General features: G+C 53.1%; 1 protein-coding gene across 3 annotated transcripts in view; it reads right to left on the bottom strand.

Annotated features, from left to right (window-relative positions):
* Window positions 1-17777, bottom strand: part of TSPAN11 (tetraspanin 11) — a 62187-nt gene that overhangs the window by 14885 nt on the left and 29525 nt on the right. For all 3 annotated transcript variants that reach the window (XM_011979558.1, XM_011979560.1, XM_011979561.1), the window contains one exon: window positions 13446-13637. In XM_011979558.1, the coding sequence (XP_011834948.1) occupies window positions 13446-13637 (192 nt within the window). The remainder of the gene's footprint in view (window positions 1-13445; window positions 13638-17777) is intronic.

The following is a 17777-nucleotide window of genomic DNA, read 5'->3' on the forward strand; positions in this document are numbered from 1 at the left end:
CACTGTGGGGAAGCTCAGCCCGACTCAAGAGCACCTCCCACCCGGGCTGCCCCCAGGCACTCCCCGCCCACCTGGCCACAGCAGGGCAGCTGCCCATGGTCACTGGGATGGCTGGATTCTAGGGAAGGCCCAGCCTGTGGGTGAGACTGAAACTCTAGGCTTCACCCAGCAGGGAAAGGAGTGTGAGCAGGAGGTATATGGTGGTGGGTGGTGGTGGGGGATGCCCAGGACAGACAGGGCATTTCAGAGGCAATGCTAATCCATGGGCCCATGAGACTCGCCCAACCATCTCCTGCACCACTCAGCAGGGAGCCTGGCATGGGCAGGGATTAAGGAATGTAGGAGAGGGGCCGTTTCTTTTCACAGGGAAAGAACTGTGGTCCAAGAGCAGGGCTTCCTTTCACATGAAGTGTGTTACCCACCTCCTCATTGCAATTTTACTGTGTCCTATAGTCTCCCAGTATCAGGGACACAGGGAGAGTGTCCAGTTTCAGAATAACAGTGTCAGGCCTAGCCCCATCATTTGTGGGGCCTGAGGCCAAGAGCACAAATGCAAGGTCCCTGCCCCTTCCTTTCCTGCCCCAGGCTCTTCACTGCACCAAGAACAACCTCCAGCTCTGTCTGCCCCTCCCCCAGGGTCAGATGCCCCTTGGCAGGGGGTCTGGAGAGGGCTGGGTGTGGTGCAGGCTAGAGGCACACATGCCAGGGGTCTAGTCAGCCTCAGGACATGCTTGCAGATGCTGCGTGCAGGTTGTCTGGACAGAGGATTCACACTCCTGGGTCCCTAGGAGGAGGTCAGGAAGTGGTGGGAGGGAGTTGCAGATTCCACAAGGACACATTCCCTCCACCCTACGGACTTTCCACTCCCTGGGGAGGAGTGTGGATGAAGAGGGCCTCAGGCCCAAGCCTGGGTCTACATGTACCGAGTGGGATGCAGGGTAAGCTGCGGCAGGAGGCTGAAGAGAGGGTCTGTGGATGGTCCTCCTGCTTGACAAGCCTCTGAGAAGTAGGGCCCAAACACTGAGGAAGGCTGGGGGGAAGTCAGTGAACTTGGGTTGCGTTCAGGCTCCACCACATGCTGGCTCTAGCTGGATGGCTGCTAGTACTTTGGTGCAAATTAGAAAAACGTGGCTCAGGAAGAGTTGCATGGGCCAGATTTCAGCCTTCTTTGGTCCCCTCGTGTAGGACGCAAACTTTAGGGTCAACAAGGACCCAGTGAGAGGGGAAATGTACTTTCCAGTGATCTGACCTGCCTCCTGCCCTCCCAGAGCTCCAGGTCCCACAGCATGAGGGGTGCGGTCCTTGTCAGCCAGTGGGAGGCGCAGCCAGCCCATGCCAGAGTGTGGTCCCCCAGGGAGCCGCCCAGTCCATCAGACAGAGCATGGCTACACATTCACCCTCACCCTACCCAGGGTGAGGCATCCTTGTTTCTGAGCCTCCTCGACTCAGGGGCTCTCCCCTGCCATACGCTGCGGGGCCCTGCGGCTCCTCTCTGACATGCGTGCCCTTCCTGCCTGCTCCAAACTTCCCTCCATCATCCCCAGCTATGGTGCTGAGGCCGGCTCCCTCCCGCTGCACAGGACCTGAAGGCACTGATGCCAGTCGCTCCCAGAGACCTCCGGGACATGGGAGGAAGAGGTGATGGAGTGTCCCTAACTGACAGGAGCACCCAGGCTGCTGGCAGCTAGGAGAGCCACATGCTGGCATCTCTCCACCTTCCTTCTCCCCATCGCCCCTGTGGGCCGTGAGTCACGTCCACAGGATACTCCTGGATAGCTGGTAGTGTCACGCCGCTTCTCAGGAGAAGCCACTGCCCCAGTTCCTACTGAAGACAGGGTGGCGAACAGGGAGGATGGGGAGGTAGAGATACCGAACCTCACCCCTTGGTTTAGTGGCTGGCTAAATTAGTACATCCTACCCCTGCACAGGCTGGTTCAGAGGCATCACACAGGCTATCTGACCTGCTGGAGTGACCTCCTCCAGGAGGAGGGGGAGCGCTTGGCAGGGGCAGTGGTGTGTGGGGATAGCCTTCTCAAGCTCTAGTGTGTAAAGATGCCTGGGAGGGGAGTGAAGGCCTGGCCTGGGGCTTCGAGGGGACTGAGGCGACTGAGGCCGGGTGCTGGTGGGCACAGGCACTGGCTCCAGGCAGCAGCTTCCACAGCAGGGAGGCTGCAGGTGTGACCCACCAGGTGTGTGGTCCACCAGGCCCAGGAGCAGGCAAAGGGTCCCTCATCAGCTAGGGCTTCAGCCGGGTGAAGTCATGGGCTCTGACAGAGCTGTCACCTCTGCCCCTCCACCCTGCACCTTACCCAGCCTTTCCTAACTCCCTGGGTCCGACGGGATCATCTCAGGGCCCCTGCGGCACACACTGGCTCTGTGTGCAAAGCTGAAAAGTGTTCCTGGTGTTGCTGCACACAGGCCAAGTGTCCAGCCTTCGGGCCTTTGCCCTGCCTGTCCCCCTGCCGAATGCTGGCGCCTACCTCTCCTTCCACACCTGGCTCGGCTCAGTCATGGCTCCACCAGGCCATCCCTGGGCGGGAGCAACTGCCACTCCCCGCCCTCTGAATGCCTGCAGCGCGTCATCTGCTGTCTCCTGACACCTGCGCTCTCTGCTTTGCCTGTCTCTCCTCTGCCGGACTAGGCTTCACCTCTGTGTCCCTCCCCTGCCTGCCATGTGGTTCCTCAGTGTAGGTCATCACTGGATGAGTGACACAGCTTTACCCATTGCTCTGTAGCACTGCTTTTGCTTCAGGTGTTACCACTCTGTCCCCTAGAATGACTGTGAGCTTCGGAGAAACAGGGACCACATCTGAGGTTGCTTCTGGCTCCTCCACAGTGCCCGGTATGGTGCTGGGTCTAGACACACACTTAGCAGACATCCCCTGATTAAGATGCAGGAGTGCACTTTCAAATAAAGTACACCTCTGAGACAGCAGAAACTGGCTGGAGCATACCAGCCCCATGCTGGGGGCAGTAGCTTAATCTTTTTCTGATCTGAGAGTAGCATAGCACAGTTACCTTAGTTAAATTTACACCAGTGGTTCTCAACCTGGCACAATTTTGCACCCAGTGGGTATTTGGCAAAAGGAGTATCTAGAGGATCGAGGCCCAGATGCTAAGCATCCCACTGGGTGCAGGGCAGTCTCCCGCAGTGAAAAATTATCTGGCCCAAAATGCCAGCAGTGCCGAGGTGGCAAAACCCTGGGTCACACATTTACCTCCAGGTTCTCAGGCTGATGCTGGGACTTGATTCGCTTATGTGTCCCTATGCACTGTGGGAGCCACAAAAATAAGATCCAAGGAATGTTAGCTAGCTTCCAAGCAGCTGGAAACGGAACATGGACAGAAGCATGTGCAGCACTGTACCCGCCTGGGAGGGCGCCTCTGCGGTAGGAGGCTGCTCGCCTTGACAAAAGGATCAGGGAAGGTTATATTGCTTCAGCTCACATCCCCATGGGACCGCGGGGGCTGGAATTCCACAAGGGAATTCCATGAGGCCAGGTACAACCCGAGAGCTCTCAATGTTTCCTTGGGGATCATCTGTTTTCTGAAGCAGCCATGGATTCCTCCATGTGCTTCAGTGAGCTGGGGAGGGGTATGACGCCATAAGGTTTGTGTTAGGGGTTGACTCTAGGAAGCATCAAGAAGGTTCTGGAAACACCTTTAGCCTTAAGTTGGGTTTGGTATTGCTTTTTGAATTATTATACAAAAGTCAGTAATAAGAAATTCTCAGCCCATATTTCCATGTAGTTAGAATTCACTGGACCTCATGGTGTCCTGCTTTTCCTAGCTCACTGTGCCAGGGAGGGCCCCCGCTCCACCAATAAAGCCCAGAATTCTCTGCAGAGAGCCCCCAGAAGCACTGGCCCATGGCTTAGGAGGCAACACCCCAACTCAGGGCGGGCTGGTCTTGCTTCTCAAAACTTAGTAGAGGAGCAGAGGGCAGGCAGGTTTTCTGTAGTGGGAGCAATAGACAGGCATGTCTTCCGGCAAAAGAAAAAAAATAACCCTTCCTTGGCAGAGGCAGTGCCTTACTCATCTGCACAGCCCTGGAGCACCAAGCCTAGCCTGGCACATGCTTCCCACATGTAACAGTAACAGCCCACATGTACAAGCTCTCCCAGGTGCCAGCCCCCTCCTTATAAGCACATTGCATGGCATCTCCTGTCCACCCTTGGAGATGAGTACTAAGCATTGCTCATCACATTGCCACGTGGGCACGAGCATCAGCCTTACTTTATAGGTGAGGACAGGAGCTTGGAGACGCTAAGTAGCTTGCTGGAGGTCACTTAGCAAGTACATGGTGAGTGAGGAACAGAACCCAGGAGTTCCAGCTGTAGAACCTGTGCTCTGACCTGCTGCATGGTACTGTCCCCACTAAATGGGGGAGAGATGGACGGATGAGCTCCCTGGGCTCACTCAGGGTGGATTCAGCATTTTAGGGCAGGTATGGTTCAGGTGAACACAGGGGTGTCAGTGCTCCACAAGGGACAGAGTGTCAGGAGAGGTGAGGAATGAGTAGGTGAAGATGGAGAGAATAGAGGGAAGCCCAGGGAAGCCCTCCCTGTACCAGTGGGGCAGGCAAGAGATAATCCAGGTCCCCCGCCCCGCCCCGGGCAGCTGGCCTTCCTTTTTGCCAAGAATGGCACAAGAGCAGCTTTCACCTGCTCCTCAACCCCTTGGCTCATCCTGGGTTCATGGCCATGGATTCTAATGCCTGTCTCTGCCCTCTCCACCCTTCACTTTATTCAACCCAGCCCGCTCTCACCTCAGAAGCTAGTCACTGTTGTACAAACCTGAGAAACACTCCTGTGCGTGCACACAGAGCTGTACACAGTGAAGCCTCCAGCCTCTGCGCCTTTTGCTCTCGCTGTTCCTCCTGCCCAGAATTCCCTGCCCCGACCCCATCTGTGTTCTATTTATTGGCTGCTCAGCCACCAACACTCTCAGCTCAGGCACAGCCTCCATGAAGCCCTCCCTGGGCCAGAAGTTTCTGAGCCATGGTCTCACTGTTAGCATCCTTGTTTCTGAGCCTCCCTGACTCTGGGGCCTCCCTGCTTGTCTCGCTCCCTGGGACTGTGTACGCGCGGATCCCTGCTTGCCCTCCTGGCTCTGATCTTTACCTGGTTCTGCCTTCGTGGTCCCTGTGCCCTTGGTATGACCTGAACCTACCCCACTGACCTCCAGCTCCACTCTGGTTTCTGTGACTGGTCTGCCCCTGCAGATCCAGGGCTGCCGGTCCTTCCAAAAGTGACCACCTATGGTCTAATGGAAACAGATAACGAGAATTCCAAAGAAAGCTCCTGTAGCATCTGCCCCAGAGCCCTCCATAAGAACGATCCCATTTCAAAATATGCCAAACAAGAGCAGTGTGTTAAGCATAGAATGGGATCCAAACATTCATCTTTCCCCATATAGCAAAGTGATTTTATTTCCAATTAATTCTTGGAAATGCAACAGTTTAATGCAACAGTTTAAACTAGAAGCAAAACTGGGTATTTTCTAAAACTATAGATCCAAAGTGAAGCATAGCACTCTCTGAACCAAACCAATGTTTTCTTTTTGTTTGTTTTGTTTTTTTAATACAAGGCCTTGCAGGAAATATGCAGAAATATTTCACTGTGACATTAAGATGAGTAATTAGAAATTGAGTCCTTTTTATTTTTTTTTTTTGAGACAGAGTCTTGCTTTGCCACCCTGGCTGGAGTACAGTGGTACAATCATGGCTCACTGCAGCCTCGAACTCCTGGGTTCAAGTGATCCTCCCACCTCAGCCTCCTAAGTAGTTGGGACTACAAATGCATACCACCATGCCTGGCTAATTAAATTTATGTATTTATTTATTTGTAGAGATGGTGTCTCACCATATTTCCCAGGCTGGTCACAAACTCCTGGCCTCAAGCAATCCTCCCAGCTTGGCCTCCCAGAGTGCTGGGATTACAGGCATGAGCCACCATGCCCTGCCAGAAATTGAGGGCTGGACTTACATTGCCTGGGGCAAGCTGAGCCCCAGATAGAGATTTTGGGGCAGATTCGCTGGTGCATAAGAGACAGGGCAGTTCAGCATCAGCTGGTGCCATCTTTGAGGTAAGTTTGAAAAACGTTATGAAACTGGAATTTCGAAATTTCTCCATTGGATTGATTCTACCACAAAGAAGGGAGCTTCACTGAACCATTCCTCATCTGTGTCTCCAGCCATTCTGTGTAATTAGAGATAGTCAGGGTTTGTGAAGCTTCCTGCCACGCCACATCCAGTCAAGGCAGTCCAGGCAGGTTGGGATGAGAGGGAGGTACTAGCCTATTCTCAGAACAGTGCAGCAACAGCCAAAGAAAACCCAAGACCCTGCCAAGGTTAAGCTGCAGGGAGGAGAGCCCAGCCCGAGGCTCCCAGCTGGCTGTGTGTGTGAGAGGATTACAGAGGAAGCCGGAGGGAGGGTCAGGGAGGGAGGGTCACTCCCGCCAAACAGGAAAAGTGAAGCCAGCTTTTTCAGTGGCAACAGCCTCAGGGTGAATTATTTTCTGGCAATTAACCATTAACTGCAGTCGGCTCAGAGGTGCAGCTGCCAGGCCCATTTGTGCAGAAAAGAGAGGATGTAGATTTGGGAGCCTTCAGCCATTCCTGTAACCAAGGGTCACTCTTAGAAAGATGGAGGTAACCTCTACCCCTCCTGGCCCCAGCCCAGGGCTCAACACCTGGGTCGTCCAGCTGCAACCACGCCAAAGGTTGGGATTCAGCCATTCCACCTGGAAGCGGCTCTACAGTGAGGGCTCAAGAATGTGCTCTGGCCAATATGTGATACTGACATGTGGTTCTGGGAGCAGAAAAGGGGGCCAGAGCTAGGGTGCAGAAAACCGGTGGACAGAGTAAGGGCATGCTGGAAGAGGCAGGGAGGGACAAAACTGGGTCTCGGGGAGGCAGCAAGTCTTCCAGAGGCACATCAAGAAAATGTGGCTGAGGCCCTTCAATGTTCCAGCCCAAATGTTGGAGGTCTAAGGAGATCACACTGTGTGTGTTCCAGGAGGTGGTGAGGGTCATGGAAGGGGAACACAGTTTCAGAACTCCAGGCCAAAGACAGGCGTTTACTAGGATTCAAGCTGGGACGACTGAGAGCCCAGTCTGAACAGGCTGAGTGACAGTGGCCCCGCAGATTGGGCATTAGGCCCTGGTCAGCTGGCTGGGGTGATGAGGGCCAGTCCCCCTATAGGCAGACACGGCGCAGGGAACTCAGAGGATGCTGGTGTTCAGTGGATTCAGGCATGAGGAAAGTGACCAATTGCTACTCCCTCCCAGTGCCCTGGAAGGACCCAGACTTTCCCATTGGCTGTCTTCTTGCAGGCTGTGGGAGAGATAGTACAGCCTGAAGGCACCTGTGCAAGGAAGGAGCAAGGGTAGGACAAGGAGCAGTGGCAGGGACCCCAGGACAGGGCTGGTGATGGGTCCCGAGCAGTGGTAATTAATTCTAGGACAGGACTGGCTATGGGTGGAAAGGGAAGGCTCCCAAGAACGAGGAGACACCAGGCTCCATGGAACAGGGCAGCCTGGAAGTTAAGGAAAACCCAGAGAGGTCAGAGCCTCTGACCAAATCCAACACAAATTTAAACTGCCTGCATGGTCCTTTGCCTTTTAATACAGGCACCTCGTGCTCCTCACTAGACTCTAAGCCTAGAACTAAGTCAGGGGCCCTTTTTCCTTCCTCCCCTTCTCACCCTGCCTTGGGCCCAGCAGAGCAGGACTTGCCAGGAATGTGCTGGAAATGCTTGTTGCTATTGATGAATTAGGCAGTCCCATCCATGCAATATGGAGCATCCATTGCAGAAAACTGGAGGGAGGTGGTGGTGGAAGCTAATTGGCCGTAGAACCACCCCTTCGAGACAATGCTCCTGGACTGTGGTGATCAGATACACCTGCTGTACCCCGAAAAGGGTGGATGTCAACACAGATCCTATGGGTCTCTTGAGCGGCCAGCTCTTGGGGATGTTTGCATCCTGCTTCCCAAGGATCCTTCAGGGTTCTGAGGCCACCTGGTCCATTCCCCTGCCCGCATTGCAGAAGCCACGCTGGATGAGGAAAGGCTCATGCTGGAGAGCGGTCGGGGTTCCCCAAGCCCTGGCTATAGAATGCTCCCTTTGGAGCATGGTGGGGTCAGCGGACTCAAAGGTTAAAGAGCCACCAAACAGATGACGCAAGGCCCACCCTGGAGCTGGGTGGTTGGTGGAGCAACATAACAGCACATGTAGGTAAGAAACGAGCCAGGGAGGACACAGTCCAGTTCCCAGGCATGGGGACCCAGGCTCTCCTCACCCTGAACTTCCCATCAGCGCCAGCTACTTCAGAGGATGTGGCCCAGCTCAGGCTGCAGGGCCCTGGGAGCCATGGCCCTCAGAATAACTCTTATTTATTTAGGTTCCTTCTTAAGGGAGCTTGGTCATGGTGATGGCAATAGTGATGTGGATGTTCATTAGAGCCACATTTTTACCATCTTTTTATAATGTGGTGATTCACTTCCTAAGACCTGAAAATACTTCTTCATTAACCTCACACATCGTCCTGTATAAAATGGCAACACAAGGAGGCAGGCAGAAGCTGAGTGACTTACCCAAGGTCCCAGAGCAAGCTGGGCAAGGTACACGGACACCAGCTTTTGAACCCGAGCCCATATATTTTCACCTCTGATTGTGGACTTTAGGGCCCTGGTTGACCAAGTCTTGGCCTATTTGATGGAGGTGTGGCAATTCTGGATCCCCTTGTTTTCAGAAATTGGTTTTTAGAACTTCTTACTTTTTAATCCATCCCCCAAACAGAAAAGAACGCCCAATAAAGACCCAGTTTAGTTTGAATCATCCACCATGATCTTCATTTGGCTTAAAATATAGAAGTTTTCAGAGCCTCCATTCAAAACTCTAAAAATATCCCTCTCTTTTGATCCAGGTGGCCTCTGTCCTGGTCTTTCACCCCAGGCTCAGACGGCCTGAATGATCTCTCTCATGCAGTCTTTGCTAAAAAAGATCTGGTGTGAATAATTTAAGCCCCACTCCTGTTCCTGCTCGGCAGATTTCCGGTGCCAAGCTGATCATCATTTCAGCACCGGCAGAGATGCGCTATTTCTGTCCCCGACAGCCACTTCCTTCTTGGGAAAGTGACCTTGAGGGGCTGCAGGTGAGCGAGGAGAAAGGGCTGTGCCAGGACAGACTTCGTGCCTGTGTGGAAGCTGGATGGTCTCCCTCTGGGTCATTCCTTGGGAACTTCTCCCACGCTCCTCCCGATCCAAGGTAGACGCATGTCATTCAGATGCCCGGGCTTTCATCTTTCCCTCTCCTCCTCAGGGACCACATTGTCCAGTGATAGACTCGCTGCCCTTCTCCTCTGGAGCTTCCCTCACCTGTCAGCTGATTCAAGATTTCACATGGAAGTGAGACATGGAGGGGACAAAATGAAATGGAACCAGAAAGGAACTGCTGAGAGGCATGGAGCACTTTTACACTGCCTTAACCACACCACGTGACTCTAAACAGGAGCCTGGGTTTTAAAATTCCTACTTGTGTTAGCCCAAGAAAGGTTGTACAGCCACCTTCTTGGTTTAAACAATCAAGTGCTCGATGTTTCAGGGGCTGTTGGGCCAGGATGTGAATGACTCAGGATCCCCAGCTTTACCTCTTGCTCTGTCCTTGGGCCAGTTCTGTCACTGGTTCTTTCAGAGGAGTAGACAAAGCAAAGAAAGCTTTCTAGGCCATGGAGTTTGCTGTTTGCTAGTGCCCTGGCAGAGATGCCTGTCTCCACAGTCCTGCATTGGTGGCTGAGTGCATATGCATGTGTGTGTGTGCATGCACACTTTTTTCTGACCTCAGTTTCAAGCTGTTGCCTCCCTGATGTGTCTGTTTAGTGACTTGGACCAGAGAGATCGCCAGTACTGTGTGGGATGGGAGTGAACGCAGACAAGTCTCTACAGAAGAGGGTAAAGTGGAGCTGAGAAGAAGCAGGGAATCTTGCACCAGCCTGTCCAACAGCTGCTGTGCCCCTCCCCGCCTCAAGCCCCAGAGGGATAAGGCTCACTTTGTTGACTCCCTGAAGTGCAGAAGGGTAGGGCAAGAGGTGCCCAGCAAGCCTTTAGGCAAACACAAGGCCCTCACCTTTACTGACTCTCCACATCTCTCCTGCATGGCCCAGGCACAGGGCTTGGTTCCCTCTGGGCAGGCCGTCTAGACTCAGTGACAGCCAGGTTGAGATGCAGAGGCTGGAGACATTCATTCTTCATGGATCAGCCTGGATGTCTGGACAGATCTCATGAATGGATGGTGTGAGAGGAAGTGTGGAATGGGAGGCTGTGATCAGTGGCTTGGAGAGCACAGCGTGGTCAGGTGCTAAAGCTTAGGCTTCCCTTCTGGCCTTTGAGATGGCCAAGGAGAAGAGCTTCTATGATTACACTATTCTCCAAAAACTCCAATAATTCTGAGTGTCTCCCACTAATGCCTGGGTGACCCACACACTCACCCAGACACTGTCGTTCAGCCTGTAACCTTTGGATGGAGCACTGGACTCTGTGACCCTCAAGGTCCCTTCTAAACTGAATATGCTCTGACCCAGGTGTGCTGTTCTTTCCTTACTATAATGGGAGCAAGGAGGCACTGAGATACCTGAGACTTCTAGGGTCCCCCCACCATACCCCCATATCTTGCCCTAGGGTTCTGGGCTAGGTGCTGCAAGGAGCCCTCCCTTGTTACCAACCAGATCTCTGAAAGCCACTGCTCCATGAAGACCTCTCCAGAGATGGAGGGCAGGGTGTGCCCTGCACACATCCTCCCCCTTGGCCTCTGGTCCCTCTGCCTCCCATCAGGCTTGTCCTCCCCAGGGAAGCAGACTCTTAGAGGTGATTCCAACAGATTGTAATGCACAGTCCAGCTCCAGGCATTACTTGCTCCACATCTCAGCCCAGTTTCGTCATCTGGAAAATGGGAGTGAATATGACCTATTTGGATGCAGAAGAGTGAGGTGGGTGACAGCGTGGGCTTGGAGGCAGACCACATGCCGCTCACCAGCAGTGTGTATCATGCATTTTAAAACTCTGCATTTCTTCTGCCTCCACATCCCTACATGCGGGCTGTGTGCACCTGCTGGGGTGAGCAGGTACACCAGTGTGATAGGGCTGGCCCTGCTACAAGTTCCCCTTGCTACCCTCCCCTGACTGTGATCTAGTGATATTCAAATGCACCAATGGAATCCCCTCCTGCCTTTTCTGATGGTGCCATCCTGACCCCCAGTGAAAGGGTCTCACTCACTCTCTGTTCCCTGCCTGCTTGAGGAGCCCTAGTTCTCCACCCGTGTGACCCCCCACCCCACTCCTGGTGGAGTGTGCAGTGAATCTGTCTAGGACAGGGTGTCTGATCTTTTGGCTTCCCTGGTCCACACATAAAACACACTAATGATAGCTGATGAGCTAAGAAAAATAAAATCACAAAAAAGTCTCATGTTTTGAGAAAGTTTACGGATTTATATTGGGCCGCATTCAAAGCTGTCCTGGGCTGCAGGCGGCCCGTGGGCTACGGGTTGGACAGGCTCGGTCTAGGACCTATGAATCTGGTAAACTCTGTTGTCCTGTGCCTCTCCTGTGCCCCCTCTTGTGGCCACACCTGACTGACCATCACCTAAAAGAACACAACTGCCAGGTGACTCTGGCAAACCGCTTCACCTGCCTCTGCTGTTTCTTCCCCGTCCATACACAGAGTAAGAGTTGCTGCTCTTCGGGGCAGGGCGAGGACTGAGTGAGTTGATGCGCACGAGTGTTGAGCACAGCACTTACTTGGCACAGAGTTCAGATTACCGGGACTTTGCAGGTTGCTGTAGTGAGGATACAGGGAGGGGGCTCTAGTAAATAGTGGCCATTTGTGTTCCAATTGGGCTCAGGGAGGAATGCAGGGCCTGTTTCCCAGTGCTGCAGAGGAGCACTGGCCTTTAGTGGCTCTATAGAACCAGGACAGATGGCTCTGGGTCAGAAGGAAGGTGCTCGGTGGGGGCTTCTGCATTCCTTCTCGAGCTGTCCAGAGGTGAGTCCTGTCCTCTCTGAACTAGATGACCTAACGGAAGGAAGGAGGCAGGTGAGGGCACGCAGCTTAGCAGCCTGCTCATGGGCAGACCTCCAGGCCTAAGGTCCAGAGGCCCAGCCTGAAGCCTGAGGCCAGGCTGAAGGCCCTACTTGCTAAGGGGTGCAGAGCCAGACAGGATACAAACAGGCTTGCTGACACTGCAGAGAAGAGGGGTTCTCTCTCTGGGCCCAACTGCACTGATCCCTGTAAACGTCATGGCTAGTCAGTGCCACCCACAGGGAATATCCCTAGACACCCTACATGCCTGGTTTTAGTCAGTCATGTCACGTGCCTTCATCCAGCTACGTTGGTCAGATCTGGGATGGGCTACGTGGCTCTCAAGGACCTCAGCTGACCGACCTGCATTGCCCTGCTGGAAATCCTCATGGTAGGCCCCATGTGGGGGTGGGTGGTGGCGTGGCTGGCTCTCAGCACACATGTCCCACCTGCTGGAAAATAGCTCAAAATCCAAACTCTGGGGGCCTTCACTTTAGGAGACTTAGGAGATAAGCAACCAGTTTTAACACTTGAGCCTAATTTAGATTCTAACTCAAATGTAAACACAACGACAGCTTATGGTTCAATTGGGAAGATGTGAAGCTGCCTGGGTATTTCATGATATTAAGGAATGACTGTTAATTGTTTTAAAGTGTGATAATGGTAATGTTATCACGTTTTCTAGAAGAGGGTTCTGAAGTTTTAGAGGTACACACTGAAACACTAACAGATGACATGCTGTCTGGGACTGTTTCAGAACCACCCTGGGGTTAGGAAGTGGGCAGGATGTAGGTGAGAGAGTGGATGGAACCAAGATCGGCTATGAGATGGTAACTGTTGAACTTTGGGTGAAGGGAAGACAGAGCTTCATGAAAAACACTCGTTATTTCTGTATATCTTTGAAAACTGCCATAATAAAACCTAGAAGGAGGAAGGGGAAGAGGAGGAGGAAGAGGAGGAAGGAGGGAGAGGAAGGGGAGAAGGGCAAGTAGGAGGAGAAAGAGAATGAGAAGGAAAAGGGATAAGGATGAGGGGAAGGGTAGAGAGGAGGGGAAGAAGGAGAGGAGCAGGAAGAAAAGGAGAAGAAGAAATGGAGGAGGAGGAGGCAGAAGGGGAGTGGGAGAAGGAGACAGAGATGGAGATGTGGAGAAGGAGCTGCCACTGCAGCTACTGAGACGGCCCTGCTTGCTTGGGTCCTAGGAACCCGGAGACCGTGGCAAACACCAGACCCAGGAGCAGCCACCCCCTCTCTGGCTCTCCCACAGCCTCAGCCCCTCCCACTCCAGGGCTGGGGCCCCTCTCGCTTGCTGGAAACCTGACTGGGTGATGCAGGGCTCCCCCTCCGTGCCAAGCATGGGGTGGGCACTGACCGTGGAGAGGCAGCCCTTCTGCTCCCGGAGGATGGCACCGAAGCCCAGGAAGCCGGTCACCATGACAAGTGCGCCCGCAAAGATGAGGATGTAGGCGGAGGCGGCAAAGGTGCTGGAGGCCAGGACGCTGAGGTAGCCACTCTTCTCCACCAGGGTCCAGATGCCCACAGCCAGGACGGCTGCTCCCCCGACCTGCAGGAGACCACTGGGTTAGAGCAGCGGGTGGTGGGGGCCTCAGCAGCTGCCATTTATTCAATGCCCACAGGACGCCAGGCACTTCTTTTGCACTGGCTCACTCATTCCTCCAAAGGAGGCGAGAATGGTATGGTTACTCAATTTTATAGATGAGGAAATCGAGGCTGAGAGAGGTTAGGAGACTTGTCCAAGGTAAGCAACCTGCAGAGCCAGGTTTGGAATCCAGGTCCGACTGTGAATTCGGTGCTTTTTACTGTGGTGGCCTACTGCATATGAGGCCGGGGGAGAGGACTGCAGTTTCAGCGATGACCAATGTATCTGAGTCCCTCTGCCTCCCTGATTTTTCACCTCCCCAACTCCTGCCACCCTTGGTTCCTCTCCCCTCAAAGCACTCCTTCCCTCTGTCCACACTTCCCCGGTGGGGCTTGTTCCAGCACCGCCCCTTGCTTAATCCTTATGTTTGTCCATTTGGGAAGCACAGCTGGGCTTTTTATCCCTACTATACATAGGAAGAAACTGAGACCCATGGAGGAAAGGTAAATTGCCCGAGGTCCTGCCTCTAGTTGGGGGCAGGGGTAGGGGCAGAGGCAGGACGAGAACTCAGAGCCCAGGGCCTGCGCACTCAGTCACGCTGCCTCCATGATTGACGAGTCAGGGTGCTTGACAGGCTGGAGCCGCCTGGGACTGCAGGAGGAGAAACTTTTTTTGCTAACTGTCTGATTCTCCTTTGGTCCGGAGAAGAAGGGAGGGATAGATAGGACCCTCCTGACTTGCAGATGGGGGGACGCCTCCTTAGAAACTGGAGTTGGGAAATAGGGCAGGGATGGCTCGGCTTGGCTGATTCTATTTGCAATGAAGCCAAGTTACGCTTTCTGTGACTGTTGGACCCAGCAGGGCATAATGTGTGTGTATGCACACATGCACAGCATCTTCAGCGTGCCAGGTGGGGAGTACGAGGGTGTTTGCCCAGGATTTGGGGACAGAACCCCTGGGACCTCTGACTGTCTCTGCCATCTGCTCCTGGGAAGGTGGACTTCTGCCGGCTAGTCTCCCTGCCCCCATTTAAGGATGGGTCTCTTTCCTCTAATGGGTGAGGAATGCTTCCTCAAGGGGTCCTGGGTGTGGTCAAAGCTAGAGAAGTGCCCTGGGCCCTGTCCACGCCCCCTGAGCCTTGTTGCCGAGAGGAGCTCCCCATCTGCCCCAGGAAGACTCCACACAACCTACCCTGTCATTTCCCAGTTCTCCTTCTGGGCATTCACAGACATTTGTGGATCTAACAAACACATATTTACCATTTTCTCTTCTGAGCTTTGCAACAGTTCTGTGGGCATGTGGCAGGGTGGCAGGGCACATATTCTGCATTGTGCAGATGAGGAAACTGAGGCTTGAAGAGAATAAGAATGTGCCCAAGACGACACCGTTAGAGTTTCAGAACTGAGATTCAAACCCACGTCTCCTGAGAGAGCAAATCCACGACTCTACCCAGATCCCACAGACTGGGCTGGGCCTGCTCCTCTACTTCTCCGTTTGTAACAGATACTATTTCTTCAAAGTGCCATTTTATCTCCACTGGCACCTCCACCAGGTGAAAGAGCCAGGCGGAAGGACACCATCTGGGCTACAGCAAACAGAATGGGAGTGGCTATCACGCAGATTTCTTCAATTCCATGATGCACACATTTTTCTCTCACATTTTAACATCTCTAAAATTGCGATGTATCTTATGACTGATGGTATTTTATAATTATACTTGGCAGTTTTTCTTAGTGGTACAAAAAAACAAATAGTGTATCTTACCACTGATGATATCTTAGCTTCAGTGAAATCCTAGAATAGGTTTTAAAATTCTCTGTGGGTATAGGTTATCTGTGGCTCACACAACCTCCATGACCAGTGAGGGATTTCCTGAATTTGGGTCAACAAAATTGTGTAAAGTGAGGTTTGCAGCCAAATATCCCGCATGGAATTCTTTTTGCCCCCTTCAGCATGCCTGGAAGGCTTGGGTGAGGGTCCCAACTTTGCATAACTAGCGGTGTGACCTCAACATAGTCCCTTAACCTCTCTGGACCTCAGCTTCTTCATCTCCTAAATAAGGGATGTATTAGACCAGTGGTTCCCAACCTATAACTACTAAGAACCCCTTTGATTACTTTTCCCCATGGATCCAACGTTTTGAGGGCCTCCACCCCTCTCCCAGGCTTATCTAGGTGGTTCCCAGCCTATAACTACTGGGAAGCCCTTTGATTGCTTTTCCCAGGATCTAATGTTTTGAGGGCCTCCACCCACCCCAGTCCTTAGGCTTAGCTGTAAGGAATGAGAAGGTTTCATTCCTTCGGAAGACCTGCTTGGGACATGGTCATCTCTTTAGAAAACAAGCTTTTCTCTGGGCAGGAAAATGAACACTGCTCACTGTTGGATGGGTCACCAGAGGGGGTCACGGGAGGACAGAAGTCAGCAGCCTGGGTTCTAGTTCTGACTGTGCGCCTGACTAACCACACGCAGCCCCTCTAAGCCTCAGTTTCTTCATCTGTAAACTGGGGGCACTGGATGGGAACATCTCTGAGGTCCGTTCCACATGGTTAAACTGTCCCTCTTAGTACCGGAGGTCAAGCTTCTGCCAAAGAACCTCCAAAGATGGTTCTGAACCAGTGGCTCCTGGCTGTCACTCAAGCCACCTGGAAACTGCCTAAGCCAGCAGAGAGCAGCAGAAAAGGCAGGAAGAGGGACTGATGGGGTGGGGAAAGATCTGACACCACTGAGCTATTGAACAACCATTGGCATACAGTTGATTCAACAGTATTTGGCTCTTTACAGAAACTGGTGTGGTATTCCGTGAGGGTAATAACTACATTTTCCTTTTCTTTTCTTTTTTTTCTTTTCTTTTTTTTTTTTTAATTGCTCTGTTGCCCAGCCTGGAGTGCAGTGGTGCGATCTCGGCTCACTGCAACCGCCACTTCCCAGGTTCAAGCAATTCTCCCACCTCAGCCTTCTGAGTAGCTGGGATTACAGGCATGCACCACCACACCTGGCTAATTTTTGTATTTTTAGTAGAAACAGGGTTTCACCAAGTCAGTCATGCTGGTCTCGAACTCCTGACCTCAGGTGATCCACCCGCCTCGGCCTCCCAAAGTGTTGGGATTACAGGCATGAGCCACCAGGCCTAGGCAATAACTACATTTTTCAAAGCCATAGCCTATGGCTGACTAGCCGGCAAGCCCTGCAGAGGGTGAAGCCAGGCAATGAGGATGCAAGCTGGCCAGGGGGAGCGGAGCAGGCCACCCCTGCTGTGTAATTTTAGGAACTTTCCATTCATAGGAAAGAAACATGATGGGGTGAAGCATTAACCTGAGTGGCTGCACATGCCTGAGGGCTGAGAGAAATAAGGCAGCAGACCTGGAAGAAAGCAGGCAGAGGGTATAAAAGTAATTGTAGGCGTTTTTCTTTGCGTCTTGCTACCACAGGGCTTCCACAACGAGGGAAGGAAAGGGATGGGGCAGGAGCCAGGACCACTTGAATCCCAATAAGGAAGGATCCTCTGGGCAGGGGAGTTCTCCACCCTCAGTGAGGAGGAGCCCATGGCTCAGGACGCGGGAAATGCACAGGGTGACGGGAAGTGCAGAGGGCAATAGCAGACTTTGTGTTTACTGGCCACCTGCTACATGCCAAGCCCCACACGGGACTGAAAAGCCTTCGGGGTTGGACAGGAGCTCACCCATGGGAACCACACTCATCATCTGTGCTCCTCCTCCCTGCTCAGTCTCATCCGTGGTGCCATCACCTACCAACCCCAGACACCGCAGGGTCACTATAGGCTCCTCCTCCTCTCAACGACAACCATGTGCCAATTCCCCCCTGCCCTCAAACCTGTCTCCATTTCCCCGTCACACTGCCCAACTTGGTTCCCCACCACAGTCGGCTGCCGGCTCCTGACTCCTGCTCCACCCACAGGCTGATCCCCCAAGGCACCCCCGGCTGAGAAGTCCCCACCAGCTCCCACACCCAGGGCACCAAGCCCAAAAACTCTTTCACATGGCCTCGGGGCTCTTACTGTCTGGCCTTAACCTGACTTTTTGGCATCATCTTCTGGTATTTTCTTTCCCCCACACCTGGGTTTTTTTTTTTTTTTTTTTTTTTTTT

Source organism: Mandrillus leucophaeus, unplaced genomic scaffold, assembly GCF_000951045.1.
Source record: "Mandrillus leucophaeus isolate KB7577 unplaced genomic scaffold, Mleu.le_1.0 Scaffold203, whole genome shotgun sequence".
NCBI classification, from domain to species: domain Eukaryota; kingdom Metazoa; phylum Chordata; class Mammalia; order Primates; family Cercopithecidae; genus Mandrillus; species Mandrillus leucophaeus.